The sequence below is a fragment of the Mirounga leonina genome, unplaced genomic scaffold (genome assembly GCF_011800145.1).
Source record: "Mirounga leonina isolate KUSES-001 unplaced genomic scaffold, KU_Mleo_1.0 Mir_125, whole genome shotgun sequence".
Lineage (NCBI taxonomy): Eukaryota > Metazoa > Chordata > Mammalia > Carnivora > Phocidae > Mirounga > Mirounga leonina.
Genome location: NW_023270305.1, coordinates 18528248 through 18550752, shown reverse-complemented (window position 1 = coordinate 18550752; position 22505 = coordinate 18528248). Strand labels below are relative to the sequence as shown.

General features: G+C 35.2%; 1 protein-coding gene across 5 annotated transcripts in view; it reads right to left on the bottom strand.

Moving 5' to 3' along the window:
* Nucleotides 1–7250: 7250 nt before the first annotated feature.
* SPAST (spastin) overlaps nt 7251–22505 on the bottom strand; it is a 60219-nt gene continuing 44964 nt past the window's right edge. For all 5 annotated transcript variants that reach the window (XM_035000858.1, XM_035000857.1, XM_035000855.1 and 2 more), the window contains 5 exons: nt 19634–19676; nt 18160–18239; nt 16291–16361; nt 14867–14907; nt 7251–8657 (listed from right to left, as the gene is read on the bottom strand). In XM_035000858.1, coding sequence (XP_034856749.1) covers nt 8535–8657; nt 14867–14907; nt 16291–16361; nt 18160–18239; nt 19634–19676 — 358 coding nt within the window. In that variant the 3' untranslated portion in view covers nt 7251–8534. The remainder of the gene's footprint in view (nt 8658–14866; nt 14908–16290; nt 16362–18159; nt 18240–19633; nt 19677–22505) is intronic.

Sequence of the window (22505 nt, the reverse complement as noted above, 5' to 3'; positions counted from 1 at the left end):
GGCCGATTGGCGGAGAGAGTCGCGGGGGCGGAAGTGCGTGCAAAGTCTCTTGTTCCCGCCTTCTCCCCGGCTGTCACTGCGTTCTCTAGAGGGGAAGGCAGAGGCTAGAGTGACCCTACCGAGGCTGATGAGGGGTAGGTGGAGTAGAGAGCTAGAGACCCTGTCAAGGATCGGTTAGGGTTTTTTGGTTTTGTTTTGTTTTGTATTTTTTAAAATGTATAATGTATTTTTCATTTAAATTCAGTTAACATATAATGTATTATTGGTTTCAAAGGTAGAGGTCAGTGATTCATTAGTTGCACATGTAGGTCTTTTCCTGCGTTTGTAGTGCTCATTACATCACATGCCCTCCTTAATGTCCATCACCCAGTTACCTCCTCCCCTGCTCCCTTCCCCTACCCAACAGCCCTCAGTTTGTTTCCTATGATTAAGAGTCTCTTATGGTTTGTCTCCTCTGATTTCATCTTGTTTTTCCCCCTTCCTTCCCCTAGGATCCCGTTTTGTTTCTTAAAATCAGCATACGAGATCATAATTGTCTTTCTCTGATTGACTTATTTTGCTTAGCCGAATACCCTCTAGTTCCATCCACCTTGTTGCAAATGGCATACACACACACACACACACACACACACACACTTCTTTATCCATTCATCTGCTGATGGACATCTGGGTTCTTTCCATAGTTTGGCTATTGTGGACATTGCTGCTTTAAACATTGGGGTGCAGATGCCCCTTTGGATCACTACATTTGTATCTTTGTGGTAAATACTCAGTAGTGCAATTGCTGGGTGGTAGGGTAGCTCTATTTTCAGCTTTTTGAGGAACCTCCATACTGTCTTCCAGAGTGGCTGCATCAGTTTGCATCCCCACCAGCAGTGTAGGAGGGTTTCCCTTTCTCCACATCCTTGCCAACATCTGTCGTTTTCTGACTTGTTAATTTTAGCCATTCTGTTGTGAGGTGGTATCTCGTTGTGGTATTGATTTGTGTTTGGTTAGGGTTTATTTGTAATGTTAGGAAAATTTCATTTAGTGCTGAAGCGCTTTTACCTATGTTGTGTGATGTAATTTTTTGCAATACTTTGTGAAATAAATAGTATTCCCGTTTGAGGAAGCAAGAAGAATAAGAAACTTGCCCAGAGACATACAGCTAGTTCTCCACAGAAGCTGAACTTGAACTCAGACCAATTACAGGATACTGTGTTCTGTTTCCTAAAACACTACTTAAATTCTCGTGAAATTAATTTTATTATGGAAGTAATAAAGAATACAGGAAATAAAATAATGCGATACAGAATATGCAACACATGTGTGTATCAGGTACTGGTCTCATAAAATTATGTCCCAGTAAGAAGAGACAGAAAACAAATAGGGAGGAAAAAATGTTTAATATATTGATAGTGTCATGTAGAAAATAGAGCTTTGCTACAGAGAGTGACTGAGTGGCTAATTTATAGTAGTCCAAGAAAGTTCTCTAAGGAAATGAAATTTGACTTCTAAATGACAAAGTCTTCCTGAGAAGATTATTCCAGGCAGGATAAACAACACAAATACCTAAGTCAAAAACAAGCAGAAGTGTTTCAAGGTCTGAAAGAAGGCAGTGTGTCTGGAGCTTTGTGCTTGAGGGGAAGAAATGAAGAGATCTAAATGGTAAATGGGTCAGATCAAGCAGGAATTTCTAATGGAGGGGTAAGGAGACTGGTTTCATTTTGTTTTGTTTTCTAAGTGAGACAGGAAGCCTGTGGAGGGTTTTAACAAGGGAGTGACCTTTACATTGTGGAATGGAGAATGGATTGTAGGTGGATAGTAATAGTGAACATTTACTAAGCACTTAACGTGGTAGGCACCATTTCATGAGTTTAGTATTAGCTCATTTAATCCTATCTGGCATTTGGTATAGGTACTATTATGAGCCCCTGCTTGGAAAATTGTATGCCAAGGTCACATACTTACTTAATGGCAGATCTGGAATTCTGTGCTACAGAACCTAATTCTAAAGCCTTACCTGCTACTGTGTGCTTACTACTCCTGGACAAGATTAGAAGCAGGAAGACAGGTTAGGACATTATTGCCTTATTTACCCAGAGTAAATCATTCATGATTTTTTGAAGTTTCTTTACAGTCTTTTTTAAAACAAAATTGGATTCAAACAGTATATATTGTAGTCTGTCTACTTCATGTAAGGATGTATTCTGACTTTTCCGTGTCTTAATTTTCCTAGAATGTTTGTTTTAATGACCTTAAACAATTCAATCACAGGTATGTGCCTTTACATAATTCCTTATTGATGAGTATAACAGGGTTTAGACATAGCAAAAAGAAATCTCTCAAGCTATTTTAAGAAAAAAAATATACTACAACAACTATAGAGGAGATCAACAATTAAATAGAAGACTTGAACAATACTATATACCTATTAGACCTAACATATCTCTAGAGTATACCATCTAAAAACAGCAGAATACACATTCTTCTCAGGTACATATAAAGCATTTTCCAGGATAGTACATATGTTAGGCCATAAAACAATCTTCAGTAAATTTGAAAGGATTAAAATAACAGTATGTTCTCCAAACATACTGGAATGAAATTAGAAATCCATAACTAGAGGAAATTTGAGATTTTCACATCTTGTGGAAATTAAAAAACATAGTCTTTAATAGTGGGTCAAAGAAGAAATCACAAGAGAACTTTGAAAATATATTAAGATGAATGAAAATGAAAACTCAGTATACTAAAACTTACTGGATACAGCAAAAGTTGTAGGCAGAAATTTATAGCTATAAATGCCCATATTTTAAAAAGAAGAAAGATCTCAAGTTAATAATCTAACCTTCCATCATAATAGAGAAAAGAGCAAACTAAAGCAAGCAAAGTAAGTAATAAAGCTTGGAGAGGAAATAAATGAAGTAGAGAATAGAAAAACAATAGAGAAAAATTCACAAAACCTTTGATCTTTGAAAAGATCAACAAAATTGACAAAGATTTACCTAGACTGACCACATGAAAAAGAAGACTGAAATTACTAAAATCAGGAAAGGAAGAAGGGGACAAGTTACTACTGGTCTTACAGACATAAGGAGGATAATAAGGGAATATTATAAACAATTGTATGCCAACAAAGTAGACAGCATAGATGAAGTGGACTAATTTCTGTAAAGACACAAACTACTGAAACTGACTCAAGAATAAATAGAAAATCTGACTGTTTAACAAAAGATTGAATTTATAATAAAAAATTTTCCACAAAGAAAAGCTCAAAGATGGCTTTACTGGTGAATTCTACCAAACATTTCAAAATAGGAGGGAAGACTTTCCAATTCATTCTACAAAGAATTACCCTGATGCCAAAACTAGAGAAAGACAAGAAAACTACAGACCAACATCCCATATGAATATAGATGCAAAAAAACTCAACAAAATAGCAAAATGAATCCAATATATAAAAAGAATCATACACCATGGATGTGTGAGAATTATCACAGGAATGAAAAGTTCATTTAACATATGAAAATCAAGCAATGCAATTCACCATATTAATAAAGGAAAAAATCACATGATCATCTCAGTAGATGCAGAAAAAGCATTTGACAAATCCAACACCCCCATTTGAAAAACAAAAAACTCAACAAAGTAGGAATAAAACCACAGAAATGGGTTATGTTGAATAATTAGCCCTTTTAGTTTGGAGGTATACTATTTTCTAATTAGATCTAGATCTTTGTGTAAAATCATTAGACTTTTTATTTTGAAAATATTTTTGCCATTAACCTGTTTATTCTTCCAGCTGCTTTTGCTGTTCTTTACCTCTATTATAAAGTCTAGTTCTGTTGTTTTTATTGTATTATTTCTATTTAATGTATAAAGGAACATTCCAAAGGAAACAGATGTTAAGTATAAACCTGACAAACCTTCAATTCAATCCAAGCCAGCTCTAAGGTCTAACAGTTGCAAGTTCCATTAGACTGGCAACAATTGTTGAAAAAGTGATTGGTCAAACTTTGCTTTGGTTATCCTAGGCCTCCATGAGGACATTCCCTGTCTTGTCCATTGGCCATTTTGATTAATCCATATTCTGGGGTCAATGATTGTTTGAATGTAATGGCATTTCCCCTCCCTGACTGCTTATAATTTTGTTTTTTTATTTTTTGGCAATGTGATGTATCCAAACATAGTCTTTGTTGTATTTATTCTGCTTGAGCTTCACTGAACTTTTTGGATCTGTAAGTTGATGTCTTTCAACAATTTGAAGAAAACTTTAGGCATTACTGCATCAAATGTTTCTTTTGCCCCATTCTCTTCTTCTCCTCTCCTTTTGGATTTCAAATCAGAGGTAAATTAGATTGATACTGTCCCACAGGTATCAAACTTTGCTATATTTTTCTTTCTCTCTGTCAGCTGTCTTTCCTCTGCTGTCCAGTTCATGCTGAAGCCCATCCAGTGAAATTTATTTCAGATACTAGATTTCATTTCAAATTCTTTTTTCATTACCAGACTTTCCATTTGGTTTTTAGTATCTATTTCTCCACCAAAAATCCTAATCTGTTCATTTTTTCCCTATTAATTCTTTAATAAGTTTTAAAGCTGATTTAAAATAATTTTGTTAATTCCAACCTGTGAGCAATCTCTGCATTTGCTTCTACATATTTTCTATTGTTTATGGATATAATTTTTCGTTGTATGTTTAGTAATTTTTTTATTGTGTACTGGTGTGGATGTGTTGTGAAAACTCTGGATTCTGTTTTCTTCTAAAAAGTGTGTTTTCTTCTGGCTAGCTGTTAAATTACAGTAGATAATCTTGATGCTGTGAAAGTTTGATTTTAAGCTTTGTTACAGTGAGTTTATCATTTTGCCCATAGTCCTAACTACAGTATGGCCCTTAGGTCTAGGATGCTGTCCTTCCTCCTTATTATGGTCCTTTTGGGTCTCAATGGAAAACCAAAAGTATTTACTAAACCCCTTTTAGTGGAATTTAAATTTCAAACTCTGTATTCCCCTGGAATACAGTTCCTCTACAGTTCACTAGATTTCAACTATTGCTTTCTGGTAGGTTCCTTTGAATATTACACTGCACAGGCACAATTTTGGAGTCCACCAAAGATTTGAAAGAAATATTTATAGGCATATCCTGGAGTTTATATCTGAAACTCTAAGATTTCCCTCCTAATTTCCAGCTGTTTTACAAGTCCCAAATGACTCCTCAGCCCAGAACGACAGTTACATTCTGCTTGAAGTCTATTTCTCAGCACATTGCACAAACTGGAAATTGCCCTCAGGGTAAAAGCTAGTTAATGTGGATCTCTTCTTGTACATGATTTTGTACAGTTTCTGCCTGTTTTTGCTTGCTCTCTAGAGTCTTCTAATCTTTGCTTTTTATATTTTGTTCAGTTTATAATTATTGGCAAGAGTTAGTCCAATACAAGCTACTCCTTCACTGCTAGACTGCAACCTCTGAAACCTCAAAAAGTTTCAAATAAAAAAATTAAAGGCAAAATAAAATTTATCATTTATTTCCAATCCATTAGGATAAAACCCCACTTTATGCAGCTGAACCTTTTCATTTTTTTTTCTGAAGAAAAATACAAAAGACCAGATTAAAATTTGAGAAAAGCATTTAAAGTAAATCCTCTGACTCAAGAGTCCAAAGCCAAACTGTTAATGGTTCATTCTACCAAAACAATTAGTTTTTGTACAAAACATAAAGAATTTTACCCTATAAAGACTGCTGTATATTTAAATTATAATTCTAATACCTGTTTTTCCTCCACTTCTTCCTAAGCACAACGCATAGTCAGAGATCTAATAACCTCAATAGGCAGACTGTCTTAGAATAAACTTTTACTGTTAAGATATCTGGGAAAGACAGTACTGACTTCCCTTGGCTCAATGTCCGGTACATCAGTAAGTTTTAATATAGTTTACAAAACACTATCATATTAACATGAGCACATTAACCTTTCATGTTTAAGCATTATCTTTTAAGAAGTTAATGACAGAGAGCTCAATGCAGAATCCAAAAGGTCACAACCTAAGTCTAATATTCAGAAAGACTCTGCAACTTCTATCTTTATTGAGAAGACCAGACCAATCCCTTTCACCTCCTATTGTATCATTATCTTATTTTCATGGTCATTCTTTGAGGAGGAAAAAAGCCCAGCTTAAACGAAAAATAAAATAAAATAAAAAGTTACAGAAAATAGTTCTCTAGCTCTAAGCTCAACTTCAGACTTTGGTCAGAGAAGTAAAATAACTTCTATGCTGTATGGAAGGTTATTCATTCACTAATATAATTCTGACTCAGTGTTTATGACAATATTAGCTTGACTTTTTTTTTTTTTTAAGATTTTATTTATTTATTTGACAGAGAGAGAGACAGTGAGAGAGGGAACACAAGCAGGGGGAGTGGGAGAGAGAGAAGCAGGCTCCCCGCCGAGCAGGGAGCCCGATGCGGGGCTCGATCCCAGGACCCTGGGATCATGACCTGAGCCGAAGGCAAACGCCTAACGACTGAGCCACCCAGGCGCCCCGACTTTTCTATCTTTTAACATCTGAAATCTGTTATCTAAAAACTATTCCAATAAAAATAGTGAACTACATTACTGCAGAATCATGATAAATTTAAAGATTATATTTTAAAAGTTGAACATGAAGCATAGACCTTTAATATGACTGATCAGTTATTCAAGTATCAACAATGTTAATCCTTCTCTAAATGAAAATACAAAGTGAAATTTTATGAGCTTTATTGAAAATGTTTTAACTTTGGATATTCCCAATTCTTGTCATCATGTATACTGCATCATCTTTCATTATCAGTATTTTATAATTGATGCTTTAATGTTTGAGACCTTAAAAAGATACAACATATGACTGAAAATGGGCATGGTTCTGGCTTAAATTTTTTTTTTCTATTTATCTCAACCCTCATTTCTGTTATCCAGGGACTTCTAAGGTCATGATTAGAGGAGACATTTAAGTTACAGCTATAAATAGCACATTATCTTAAACCATACATCTTCTATATGTAGGTAAATCTTTAACAGGAACAAGAAGATTAAAATTAAGACGAATGTATGTCTTCATTATAAAATTCCTATATAGATGGGGCAAGTTTTTAATTTTAATGTATTCTCTCAAAACCAAAACCAAAGATATTTTTCCTAAATGAAAAAAATCTGTTACTACTATAAAATTATTCTTTCCGCCCATAACATTTTACATAAAAGCACCAAAGAAAATTTCTGTAAACAAACTTTTAACCAGTAAACTAAGGGCAAATATCCATTTGCCTTTATTACAATATTTAAAAAGCCATGATATGAGTCTCTACTTCCTACAATGACAGTTTTATAATAAAATCCAGGCATACTTATACAAACGAGAAACAATTACTGTACATTTTTGGGGAACAAAAGACAGATTAACAGACTAACTTTTTAGTTAACAAAGTGAGCACAAGAAACCTATAAAATGTATGCAATGTATAAAAATTCAGTAATTTTTTAAAGTTTCATTGAAGGGATTAATAATTATTAAGAATAAAAGACGGTAGATCCACTGGCTTATAATTATCCTGTAAACAGTAAGAAAGCAATAAGCAATAAATTAGAAATGTCTTAGCTCTCAGTTCTTCCCTTCTCTCACACAGAAACCACTTTTACAGCAGTTAAAATTGGCCTCCTTAAATATTAGAATAATTCTAGCAGAAAATAAACTCCATTAGGAATAAATTAACAGTCTACAATAGATTTCTGACAAATATATTAGAAAAAAATACTGCAGGTCACATGAGGATTGATCTACATGTTGTAATGACAGACTGACTCAAACCTTCTAACCGTCTCTTTTTCTATTTTACTAGATTTGCTTTGTGGCTATCAACAAATTGCTTTCTAAATTGGTAACAAGGTAACAGAAAAATGAAAAGTGAAATGCAGTATTTAATGTGTAGATTTATGAAAAAGAAAAAACCTTCAAAATACTTATTCCTATTACTGTTACATAGGAAGAAGTTTCATTTGGCACACTGGACTTGTAAAAGAAAAGAAAAAAAAGAAACTCAGAGTGTTTGGCATTCTAATCATCTGTAGTAAAGATAACAGTAGGAAAGGAAAATAGAAAAAATTATTATTTTAAGAAAAGACATCAGAAGACAAACAACCAAAGGCGCTTGTGTCTTCTACCATTCACTGTCTCTGGAATACTTTCATCTGCAACACAATATACAAATTATTATTTACATTATGATTATATTGGTAAAGAAGACCAGAATCAGTTTTGGTTGTGCTCTAACTTACAGTGCCCATCGGGATAACCATGAACAGGCCTTCAACAAAATACTCCATTTGCATTGTATATTTTATTTAAATTTTGTTTTATGGTGCATCTGCTGGGGTGCACAAGTAAGACTTAATTGTAAGACTCTGAAAAGTCCTGTAAACTTAGGCTCAATTTCTGTAGCTGATAACTATTCAGTGAAGATGGTGTGTTTCTCTCTTCGAAAGCAAAATGTTCTGCAGGCTTACAAAGGTCTTTCCTTAAACAGTGGTATCGCCAAAGTCCTTGTTCCAACGTATGTACGCTTCTAAGGTTTGAGGGCTCACGCTGCGTTTTATCTTTTTCAAGGATTCAGTGAAGTCAGATAATCGAATATTTCTCATCTAGATTTTAAAAAAATACATGATAATACAAATGATGAAGATATAAACAGTAGTTAACCCAAAGATGGATTAAAAATAATGATGCTATTACTGTTATACATACATGTATTCTTAGAAAATCATGTCTATCACCTTATTTTACATACTATTATATTTAGGCAAGTTCACTATATAAGAAATCTTATCAAAATGCTATACTAATGGGGCACCTGGGTGGCTCAGTCGTTAAGCGTCTGCCTTCGGCTCAGGTCATGATCCCAGGGTCCTGGGATCGAGCCCCACACCGGGCTCCCTGCTCGGCAGGGAGCCTGCTTCTCCCTCTCCCACTCCCCCTGCTTGTGTTCCCTCTCTCACTGTCTCTCTCTGTCAAATAAATAAATAAAATCTTAAAAACAAAACAAAACAAAAAAACCCAAAATGCTATACTAATATACTTTTATTATATATGTTTTATTTCTTAGGTATTAACATTTTAAATCATAATATTTTTCCCATTATAAAAACAGAAAACACTCATTATAGAAAATTTGACAAAATAGAGACAAGCAGAAAAAAGAATCACAATTCCATCATTCAGAATTCTCAGGTCTCATGCACCACAAGCATACTCTAGCTAAATTCATGCTGGGTTTATTAGAAAGGAAGATAGTTTACAAGAAGCACATGAGACTTTTAAGGAAATAATGCCTTTTACAGCATGTAGGATGCTAGTCTCTGAAATTTTCTAATATTAATATTACTTATAATGCATTTTATATAATTTGGTCTCATTTTTGACTTTTTTTTTTTTAAGATTTTATTTATTTATTTGACAGAGAGAGACACAGCGACAGAGGGAACACAAGCAGGGGGAGTAGGAGAGGGAGAAGCAGGCTCCCCGCAGAGCAGGGAGCCCGATGTGGGACTCGATCCCAGGACCCTGGGATCATGACCTGAGCTGAAGGCAGTTGCTCAACCGAATTTTTTGACCTTTTAAAAAGATTTTGAGAGAGGGAGACAGCACAAGCTGGGGGTGGGGCAAAGGGAGAGAGAGAAGCAGGCTCCCTACTGAGCAGGTACCCTAACCCTAACCCAGGATCCCGAGATCATGACATAAGCCCAAGGCAGGGCTTACCCTAACCGACTGAGCCACCCAGATGCCCTTCATTTTCTGACCTTTTTAATTGGCTATGAGAATGTAGAATAAAACAATGCTGAGTCAACATGTATCTATAATTACCTGAAGATTTTTAAAACTCAAAAGGAGGTTGGCACAAAATGAACAGTTTTAAAAATTACCACTAATATATACATGTGCATTCTGCCCAAAAATAAGTTAAAGAATTTTGAGACAAAACCTCAACTGATATTCATATATACTCTTCTTTTTATTACTCTTATAAAACCCAATCTAACTATTTCACACTCTCTCATATCCTGATGAGCACAGATTGAGAAAATCACCCACACTTGTAGCCTAATCTTAGTCAAAAAGGAAAAGGATATATTGTTACCACATAATCATCCTATGAGGCCTACATGTTTTTTTATTTAACTATAAAACACACACTGGCTCTTCCTAAAGCCCAAAGAGTAGAAGGATAATGAATGTAATGTATTACCTATGATATTCTTGAATAAAATTTGTTATAGAAATTCAGGTCTTAAAAGCTTTTGATGAAATTCCAATTGAACTGTATACAAGGGTATACATAAATACATGAAATTTATATATGATATTTTGAAGTTAGTAAGAGATGAATGTATACAGTAGGAAAAAGCAACTGGTAGCTAATTTGAGAAAGAGAAAAATAAGCAGCAAAGGTATCTTTTCAAAACAAACTAATAAAATAATAAAGTTAAAGTTAAGATGGATACAAACTGTGTGCTTTGTTTTTTATTTTTATTTTTAAGTAGGCTCTGTGCCCAACCTGGGGTTTGAACTCACAACCCTGGGATTAAGAGTCACATACATGCTCTACTGACTGAGCCAGCCAGACACCCCAAACTTTTTTAAAAACAAAGTACATTATACCCTGAATTTGCAGTCAACAATTTCTAGCACTACCTTTTAAAAACACAGAATTCCAATACAATTATTTGAGTTTCTATTCTCATAAAATATTCTTTATATACCTTTATATTCCATAAAAGTCAAATTGGGTTGATCTCACCTAAAAGTGTGTATATATACCAGTGCCTGACAACACACTTAGTTATTAAAGTTGTACTGAATAATGACTAAAAAAATTCTGGTATACAATTTTAGAAACCAATGTTTGTGTTTTCCTCTCCTCTCATAAATGCAATGCAACTGATAAAACAGATTTCCTTAATCTCTATAATAAAATGCCATTATTATTATTATTTATGTATTTTAAAATTATTCTATGGACACTGACATAGTATCCACTATTGCCAGACTCATTTTTAAGCATTTTATAAATATTAACTCATTAGTCCAGGACTAACAGCTAAAAGTACTACCAAATTATTAATACTAAAACTATTAGATTAAAAATAAATAAACTAGATAAAAGAATACAGTAGAACCAAAACTTGTAACAATGTAACCTAATACATAATTAGTAGGATGGTCACAAATGGTACCAGTAATGTTATTTCTTATAATTGATTCAATAGTTTTAATAAGTTTTAATTTTAGTGTTCCTCTCTGAATTTTAGTATTTATTAAAATAAGGTTCTTACTGGGGCACCTGGGTGGCTCAGTTGGTTAAGCGACTGCCTTCGGCTCAGGTCATGATCCTGGAGTCCCGGGATCGAGTCCCACATTGGGCTCCCTGCTCGGCAGGGAGTCTGCTTCTCCCTCTGACCCTCCCCTCTCATGCTCTCTCTCTCTCTCTCTCAAATAAATAAATAAAATCTTAAAAAAAAAAAAATAAGGTTCTTACTTATACATTTTAAAAATAGTGGATAAAATTATATTTTTAGGTGTGGGATTAGAATTCAAGTAGATTTTATATTGAAATAAATATACTCTATCAGAATGAATTAATGATATTTTAAAAATATGTATATTTTTCAGGCTCTTGTCATTGGAGTAGGCTAATTTAACACCAGTACTAATAAAAAACAATGTAGTATAAGTTTCTTTCTTTTTTTTTTTTTTTAAAGATTTTATTTATTTGACAGAGAGATACACAGCGAGAGAGGAACACAAGCAGGGGGAGTGGGAGAGGGAGAAGCAGGCTTCCCACTGAGCGCAGGAAGCCCAATGCAGGGCTTGATTCCAGGACCCTGGGATCACAACCTGAGCCCAAGGCAGACGCTTAATGACTGAGCCACCCAGGCACCCCTGTAGTATAAATTTCTAATCCCAGAGTCTTAACATTATTCTCCATTAAGATGAACCAGGGTTCTTGGGGTGCCTTGCTGGCTCAGTTGGTAGAGCATGCAACTCTTAAACTCAGGGCTGTGAATTTGAGTCCCACGATGGGTGTAGAGATTACTTAAAAATAAAATCTTAAAAAAAAATGAAGCAGGGTTCCTGTAGAGTTGCTGATTCCAAGTGTTGGGATTAAGTGCCTTGCTCCCAGAATGCAAGAATACTTCTCAAAGTTCTAAAGTAATATTAAAAGGCCACAGCTTAACATAAAAAGCAGATTTCAGTGGCCAAATGTAACCCTTTAAACGTTAAAAAATAAGTTATAATTGATTTACAGATGTCTTGGGCATCTTCTGACATGTCTTGTAATGATTCCTACCTCTTGTTATATATGCCCCTCTGTAATTTCTTCCCCTTGAATGTGGACTGGACATTAAGAACAGAATACTGCAGAAGTGATGGGATGTCACTTTCAGGATTAGGTTATAAAGACTCTGACTTCCATCTTGCTGGTACTTTCTCTTCTCCCTGGCTTGCTTGCTTTAATGAAGTAAGTACTATGTTGGAGAGGCCAATGTGGAAAAGAACTGAAGGAGGCCTTCAGCCAAGGGCTAAAGAAAACTGAGGCTCTCATTTCAACAACCCATGAGGAAGTGAATCTGGCAAAGAACCACGTGAGTGAGTGTGGAAGCAGATCTGCGGCAGTTGAGCCTTGTAATGACTCAGCCCCAAACAACATCTTGATTACAGCTCTGTAAGAGACCTTGGGCCAACAACTTGATTGCAGCCCTCTGAGAGAGCTTGAAGCAGAGGACTTATCTAAGCTATGCCCATATTCCCAACTCCATGAAAATGTGAGATAATAAATGTGGTCATTTTAAGCTAAGTTTTTCGGCAATTTGTTATATGGCAATACATACCTACAGCAACAGAACTGTCTTGTTTTAAAGTCATAAAAAAAGAAAATAAGACTCAAAATTTCTTTATTCTTCAAATAAGACAGGAACTATATTTAGATTGACTTTGTCCAGTGAGGAAAAATACTGCTCGGGGCGCCTGGGTAGCTCATTCAGTTAAGCATCCAACTCAGTTTCAGCTCAGGTCATGAGATCACGCTCCATGTCAGGCTCCCCAGTTGGCAGGGAGTCTGCTTGAAGATTCTCTCCCTCCACTCCTCCCCTCACTAGCTCACTCACTCTCCTTCTTTCTCTCTAATAAATAAATAAGTCTTTAAAAAAAAGAAAAATGTTCAAATTTGATTGTATGTATATTCTCATGATGGGCAAAATATATACAAAGGTTAACAGAGCCACTATCAGTAAAAAACTGGTCTCTTTTCTCATGCAATAATGGACAGATGTGTAAGACTTTCTATTCCCTAAGGAGGCACCTACTTATAAGTAATAAGGCTGCCAATTATTATATTAATCAAAGTGTATCAAAGCATTCCATTTATAGGTACAAGTGGACTTCCCAATTGACTTCCACAGGAAATGCTATGGCCTTAGAGTTTGAGACAGTATACTTGGAGATGAGGAGGTGAGTGGATTTTGCCTGTTAAGTCATTTGAGAATTTGTAGACTGCTTCTTACTGGAATTTATTTGCCAGTTGGTGGTTTTAGCTCATTACTGCCTTAATTAGTCCCTTTATTCCACATGGTCTTTCCAAGGGACAAAAACAGAGCCCTAAATTGTCACACAGTTGGCCTCTCCTCAGTCTGAATCTAGGGGGCCAAAGTATAGGCGATATCAAGTTTACCTGTCCTAGGTCCAAGGCAGGAGAATGGTGTGTGGAGAAGAAATAATTCATGCATGATGCTTACTTTTTGGGTAGAAAGGTACTATCAGGTTTTTTTTTTTCAGAACATTAAAAATATATACTTATGGGATATTGTTAATAAATTATACTTAAACTATTTTTAAAAACCCATAAAACACTTTGGGAACACAAACTGTATAGTACTTATATGAAAAAAATTTTAAAAATGTGGAATTAAAATTACAAATCAGATAAAAGGGACTTGAAACTTATACTTTAAATGTGCATTTTTAAGGTAATAGCAGCTAAATGCCAAAGAAGGTATGTGGAATTCTCTGTTCCTAAGCTTCATTCAGATCAAACACACTCTAGGTAAACTAGACTTTTAAAATGGAATGGAAGTGTGAGGGTATTCTTAGCAATGTAGCTGATTAACTACCACACACAAAATACCCGAAAACAACTAAGTTTACTTAGAAGGTGGAGAAAAAAGACTATCAAAATGTGCTCAAATACATTCATTCTCTATGTTAAGAGTTCACGGTCTCCTCAGTAGTTGCTGAAACTTGGTATACGTGCTGCCGAAGTGAGCACAATAGCTGTTGAAACTTGGGCAGGAAAAAATACCTCTGACGTGTAAGTTATAAATATAAGGCTGATTTTAAATGTTTGCTTACATAGTTATTATAATCATTCTGCATGTCCAACTTTATATTTTTTCAAAAGAAATGCCTTAGCATCTGATAAGAAATTGTAATGAATTACATTACAATGGTATTGCTTTTATAAGGACAAAAACAAATGCTGAGAATCTTACAAAATACAATACCAAGGAATTAACTTGTTACAAAGAGTAAAACTCTTAAGTTTTCTGTAATTTTCTTCTGTTTAATATTTACATATCATTTGATAGAAAATGACTTAATGACTATATACAATATTTTTTGTCCATTACCAAAGAACACCATTAAGTGATTGTAATTTGATAGGCCCCTATATTTTGAAATAAAGGAAAGTTAACTTTTTCTAGCTTCTAATCAAATCAACTACAAAAATCCAGACAAAAGATATGCCTTACAATATAGAGAACCAGAGCAAAGAAAAGATAATAATAAAATAATATACCTCACTGGCAGACATATTCTTTACTTGTTCTGGTTTCAGTTCTGTAAAATATAAGACAGTCACTTAAAAAAAGATTTCTAAGTTTAAATTGCTGAAGAGCAAAACCAAGTACAATGATCTAGAAGTACACGTTCAATATAAATTATTTCTATTAAAAGGAAGATACACATTAATATTAAGAGCACAATTTATAAATGCTTAGAATAACAGTCCATCTTAGGAGTAACTGGGAGGCATTCAATTTATCTGCATATTGCCCAAGAACAATAAATTTTACAAATTTGAGAATAAACTTAAAAGAATGTAGCTTCTTCCTCACAAAGGCTTTATTTTTTTTTTTTAAACCCAATAACTTTTATCTGCTTCAGAATAATAGCTAAAATATTCTGATAAAATACAAATGGTTTATGTATTATGTACTGGTTGAGTCCACTATCTGAACATGATTTCATGCCTCTGGCAGCAAGAGTTTGACTAGAATGTTTGCCCAGAATTTCAAAATACATTCTCAAGGTTACACTTATCATTCTCCAAAGCAGGAATTCTGAGTCAGTACACTGTTTCACTGCAGGAGATCTGTTCTAGAAGTTGCACGTTACATGTTCTAGTTTATTGTCACAGTCAGCAATCTGAGTGCATACCTGGGAGCATCACCCAGCCACTGCCCATGCTGGCTGTGGAAAAGCAGCTGAGAATATCTAAAGTGATATCACAGTGGTATTTCAGAATCAGCAAATAACCTTGTCAAAACAAAGCAATTCCTCAAAAGATAACATATAATAATACAAATAAAAGCTTCTTCTCAGACACTTTAATTTCAAGTGTTATCAGATTATTGAAGTGAAAAGAGCCAAAAACAGATAAGAACATTTCCCCTTTACTTTTCTTTTTTGCTTGCTTAAAAATGTTTTCTTTTCCTTTGTGTCTTCTGCTGGTTACCTACTATCAAGAAGTGAAACATATGGCAGATGGTAATTTATCGTGCTGAGCACTGTTTAATGTACAGAGTTGTCTAATCACTATGTTGTACACCTGAATGAATATAACACTGTACATTAACTGTAAATTTTAATTAAAAAAAAAAAGAACTGAAACCTGTTGTTTATAACAGGGTCATGATCTACTCACCCATGGACTATCTTTGTATGGTCTGTGAGCTAAGAATGGTTTCACGTTTTTGTTTGTGAAAACAAAACCCAAAAGAACATACAATGGAGAACATCTGTGGCCCCATGAGCCTAAAATACTTATCAGGCCTTTTACTGAAAAGTTTGCTGACTCCAAGTCTAGAAACTACTTTGTACCAAGTTTTCTAGCAGCTTAAATGCTTTCTTACTAAAAATAAAACATCTCAATAGGGACTTTTTAAACGTCTAAAGTGGTCTGACAAATAGGTCTAAATGTTTCAAGCTCTATACACATACCTCGGATAGGACCCAGTGCTGCATCTTTTGCCAAAGCTGTTAGATCACTTCCTGAATATCCATCGGTCATTCTAAGAATGGGAAGGAAGAAAGAGCAAATTATTTTCATCTTTGCAGATTTAAAATCTCCATGTAAAAAGAGGGGAAAATCTAGTTTGCCTCTGTCATCAAGCAGGCAGCTATGCAATGTGATTTTAAGAACACAGAAAGGCTCACTTGCTGAAAACAAACAAAACAGTCTATGGCAGGCTCCTTAGATAATGCCTGAAAATTTCATCATTAGAACCAATCTTTTAGATTAAAGCATACTTTATCTCCAGGAGGCTCCATTAAATTGTAAACAAATCCCTTGGAAAGGTAACATCTATAAGTCATGGCTGGCCAAAAGACACATAACCATAATTATTGCTCTGTAAGTTAATGTTTCTTTATCTTTTTTTTTTTTTAGATTTTATTTATTTATTTGAGAGAGAGAGTGAGAGAGAGAAAGAGCACAAGAGGGGGGAGCGGGAGAGGGAGAAGCAGATTCCCTGCTGAGCAGGGAGCCCGATGCGGGACTCGATCCCGGGACTCCAGGATCATGACCTGAGCCGAAGGCAGTCGCCTAACCAACTGAGCCACCCAGGCGCCCTAATGTTTCTTTATCTTGACAAAAAACACTGCCAGTCAAGGTAGATTTCCTTTTTTTTTTTTAATTTAAAATTTTTAAAATTTTTTCAAGTACAAACGTGGGGCCTAATGTGGGGCCCAAACTCACAACCCTGAAATCAAGAGTCACATGCTCTACCAACTGAGCCAGCCAGGTGCCCAACGTACATTTCTTTAAATGTAGGACAAACAGGGTGAAGGAAGGGTCTGGGGTAGAAGATATTGGCAAACAGAGGCACATCTGAATGGGATGCCACAGTGGAGAGTCCTGGGCAGCCAAGAGATTATCAAAGGAACTAAAAACTAGGGCGGCAAAGGGGAAGAAAATAAAACAGGAAAAGAAAGCATTTACTTATCATGTACTATGTTATATAACTATAGAGATCAAACATTAGCTGAATTCTTTATTGGAATGACGAAGAAGAACCTCAATGTTTCTAGGTATTGAATTTATTCTTTTTCATAGGTATCTGGGAACTCAGAGTTTTTACTAAAATTACTAGCTTATTTACATACTTATTTAAATTACCTTATGAGATTTTTAATGAGTAAAATTTAACAAGCGCACCTTTTATATTCAGTTTCTACTTAAGTACACCACTCATAAAACAAGCTGAAGATGCAAAAGTTAAAAAAAATTACGTATAATACAAGAGAACAAGTTTATATGAAAATAATTGTGTTGGTGTGGGCAGATATAAGACATTTTAAAGTTTTAAAATTATTTTAATACTACTTAGAAGTGTTTTTGTTTTTTTTTTTAAAGATCTTATTTATTTGTCAGAGAGAGAGAGAGCACAAGCAGGGGGAGCGGCAGGCAGAAAGAGAAGGAGGCTCCCCGCGGAGCAGGAAGCCCGATGTGTGACTTGATCCCAGGACCCTGGGATTATGACCTGAGCTGAAGGCAGACGCTTAATCGACTGAGCCACCCAGGAGTCCCTTTAAGTTTTAATAAATTTATAAAAAGAATATAGTACCATCATCAGATATGTAGGTCAGGTCTTGTAGAGGATCTAGAAATTTAAATTTAGATATTATATATATAAGAATAAGAGGTAAGAAAAAAGGTGAAATAAAGGATGAGACGGTTCTCTGAAAAATAAATTACTCACTTCAGACCTGAGTTTACTTTAAACAAAAAAGAGAAAGAATTCTTAAAAAAAAAAAAAAAAGAAAAGAAAAAGAAAAAAGTTTTAAGGTAGACCAAATCAAATTACTTACCTAGCAAGTTGTGCTAGTTCTTTTTGGGTCAATGGGCTTCCTTGCTTACATAACAGATTTTTAAGTAAAAGTAGTCGTGTCTGAAAAGAAATATTGAAGAATTATCAGTCCCAAGAATTAGCTTAACAAACTATCTGTAAGTTAGGTTCAAATCCTGACCCTCATTTATGAGCTGAATGATCACAAACAAATCACTCTCTTAGAGCCTCACTCATGTCTGTTAATTGGAGTTAAAAAACTACCATTTTGGGGGGTGCCTCAGTGGCTCAGTTAAGCATCTGACTTTGCCTCAGGTCATGATCTCAGGGTCCTGGGATCGAGTCCCGTATCAGGCTCTCCGCTCAGCGGGGAGTCTGCTTCTCTCTCTCTCTCCCTGTGCCCCGCCCCCACCCACTCAGGCTTTCTCTCTCTCAAATAAATAAAATCTTTAAAGAAAAATAAACTACCATTTTTTGAGAGTTCTTGAGAGGCTTAAAGATAATCCAAAGAAAACACTAAAGATGTAGCTGCTGCTACTATCAAGGGATGTTAAGGATCTGAGTTAGACAACCACAATTTTAAATTTTTTAATACTTTCATTTTTTTCTAAAGATTCATTTATTTATTTTAGAGAGAGAGAGCGTGCAAGAGTGCAGTGTGGAGGGGCAGAAGGAGAGGGAGAGGGAGAGACAGAGTCTTAAGCAGACTCTGTGGCTGAGTGCGGGGTTCGATCTCACAACCTAAGTGGAAACCAAGAGTCAGATGCTTAACCCACTGAGCCACCCAGGTGCCTCAACAATCACAAATTTTTAAAACACTTTTATAGATGTATGAATTCATAGAACATTAATCTCCCCATTGTAAGTATATAATTCAGTGATTTTTAATAAACAAACAGTTGTGCAACCACCACCATAATCCACTTTTAGAACATTTCTATCACCCCAAACAGTTCAGTTATGCCTGTTTGCAATTAATCCCCACTTCGACCCCTAGCCTTTGCAAACCACGATTTCCTTTGGTGTCTAGAAATATGCCTTTTCTGGACATTTCATACAAATGGAGTCATATGATAGGTTATGTTTTACATCTGGTGCCTTTCACTTAGTATGTTTTTGAGGTTTTTCCGTATTACAGCATGTATAAATACCTCAATCCTTTTATTGCTAAACAGTATTCCATTAAATGCATATGCCAAATTTGTTTATCCATTCTCTAATTGATGAACATCTTAGATTCCCTACAGTTTTGGCTATTATTTATAAATATAAAAGTTCTTGTACACATCTTTGTGTCAACATATGTTTTCATCTGTAGTGGGCAGATTCTTAAGAAAGGAATTATTGGGCCTTATGGTAAGTTTACATTTGTCTTTTTAAGAAATTGCCAAACTATTTTCCAATGTGACTGTATTAATGATTGGAAGATCAATACTGTCAAGATGGTAGGTCTTGTTTCTGCTTAAAGAAAAAAAAATTCAAACACAGATACATACCTCCTCATTTGGCAAAGACACATATACCCGTTTGATGAAACGCCTAAAAAAAGGATTCAAACAATTTAAAAAATATAGTTTTGAATGTAAAGGTAACTCAGTTCAAGTAGCAAATGACAAGAAAAAAACTTTTAACATTTGAATGCATTTTAGTAGTCATCAGTGTGAAGTTATTTTGAGTTACTTGTTTTTTTTTTGTTTGTTTTTTGTTTTTTGTTTTGTTTTTTTTTTTTTTTAAAGATTTTATTTTTAAGTAATCTCTACACCATACATGGGGCTCAAACTTACAACCCCAAGATCAGGAGTCTCATGCTCTACTGACTGAGCCAGCCAGTTGCCCCTTGAGTTACTCTTTTAAAAATATTTAAAAATTATGTATGTGTATTTTTTTTTTTTTTTGAGAGAGAGAAAGCGCAAATGATCATGAGCAGGGGAGGGGCAGAGGGAGAGAGAGAGAATCCCAAGCAGGCTCCACACTGAGCACAGAGCCCAACATGGGGCTTGATCTCATTACCCTGAGACCATGACCTGAGATGAAATCAAGAGTAAGACACTCAACCGACTGAGCCACCCAGGCGCCCCTGTATGTGTATGTTTTCAATAGCAAAAATGTATTAAAACACACAAAATATCTGATATAAGCAGAATAAGGAAATCTCTGCTACCTTCCTGAAAGTGAAAACAACTAAAACCAAGGACCACAGAAACAGAAATGTAAACTTCACCATCAACAAACTTAGGTAACATTTACACAACTAAAGTGTATGAAGAAGGGCTGCCTAGGGCAGTGAAAATTACACTGATGAAGGAGCATACGCACAGGATCTGTTGCTGCAGATTCCAGACATGGCTATCAGAGCACAGAGTATTCCAAAGGAAATAGATCATACTCTGAGGAGTAATAAAGCCAAACTCCCATATTTAAACAAGCAGGTGAAGAATGGCTCTGTGATACCTAGTCAGGAGCAGGGGAATGGAAAGGAAGGTGATGCCAAAAAAAAAGAAATTCAAAGACACATCATCTTTGTAAGAAGATACCAGTCAGTCTGGGAAGATCACAAACTGTCCTGTGCTCACTAATCTTCTTTACCAGGTAGGGTTTGATTGTGACTCAGGGAGACTACCTGTTAGTCAAAGCTATTCATAGGACAACTCAAGATACTTGCTCAGTATCTTATTTTTCTAGCTCTTCTCCTATAATATTACTCCAGAACTAGGCTTTCCGAGAAAACTCCCCTTTATTCAAATAAAAATAGTAAGCAAAACAGGCAAAAGCACATGGCTAATTTATTTAAAGTGCCAAAGAAGAGGGAAAAGATTACAATAAATAATAGAGAATATACACAAGAAGGTTTGCCATACAACAAATTAAATTTGTGATCAAATATCTTTCCATGGAATAAAATAATTTAATGAAAAAAAAAAACTCCTAATAAAACAAGAATTCAATGAGATATAAGGACTCAAGGCAATGACTTATAAAAGCTCAAGGAAATAAGACAAAAGAAGATGAAAAAATGGGATTGCAGAGATCAGGAAAGCAATGAAAATGAAGAAATCACCACAGACACAAAAGTTACAAAAGTAGTAGCACAAAGAAGATTAGACACAAGCCCAGTAAGCAGTAAGGACAACAAACAAGAAAACAAAACAAAGAAGACCTAAGAGTTAAAAAGGATTAGAAGGAAATTAAAGATACGGAAGACAAAAAGATACAATATAGTGAAAGAAAAAAACCAGAAGAATGAATTAAGAAAAAAAAATTGAATATAGTATTCAAAATAACTTTCCTAAAACAAGAGGTTTCAAACTATCAATTTAAAGAAACACCAAATCCCAGAAAAAATAAAGACAGATCAACATATTCTTCTTTTTTTTTTTTTAAGATTTTATTTATTTATTTGACAGAGAGAGACACAGCGAGAGAGGGAACACAAGCAGGGGGAGTGGGAGAGGGAGAAGCAGACTTCCTGCTCAGCAGGGAGCCCGATGTGGGGCTCGATCCCAGGACCCCGGGATCATGACCTGAGCCAAAGGCAGACGCTTAACGACTAAGCCACCCAGGCGCCCCAACATATTTTTCAAGTAATTAGATTTCAATGGTTAAAAATTATAACCAGTAAAAAGAAAAAAATCAAGTTAATCCATAAATGTGAATAAAAGCAGGCTGGCTTCAGACTTTTACACTGCAACATTTAATCCTAGAAACAATGGGGCAATGTAATCAATTCCTCAGGAAAAGAAAGGGAGGCCCAAGAATCTTATGCTGAGTCAAACTGTCCTCCCAGTAGGAAGGGAATAAATTTGTTCAATCACACAAGAACACAGAACACAGTTCCCATGAATCCTACTTTTACTGGCTTCTTATGAAGCCCAGGGAAAGGGAGTAAGAATCAATTCTGGAGTTTTAAGATAATTTAATCCTAATCAGAAGAAATAAGCAAGCTGCCTGAAACCACAGAGTGTAAACTAGTTTTCGTGGGATCATGGTGGTTCTTTCTTCAAAATCTATAGTAGTTAGTAAGTGGCCAAAGGATGGATACCAGGAGGAAAATAATGACTTTATTTATTTATTTAGATTTTATTTTATTTTATTTTAAGATTTTATTTATTTATTTGAGAGAGAGAGAGAGAGAGAGAGAAACAGCATGAGAGGAGATAGGGTCAGAGGGAGAAGCAGGCTTCCCGCCGAACCGGGAGCCCGATGCGGGACTCGATCCCAGGACTCCTGGATCATGACCTGAGCTGAAGGCAGTCACTTAACCAACTGAGCCACCCAGGCGCCCAATAATGACTTTAGTCTTCAAATTAAGAGTGAAGGAAATAAGAGATACGTGAGATGAACACAGGAGTAAATACACCTGTAACTGAC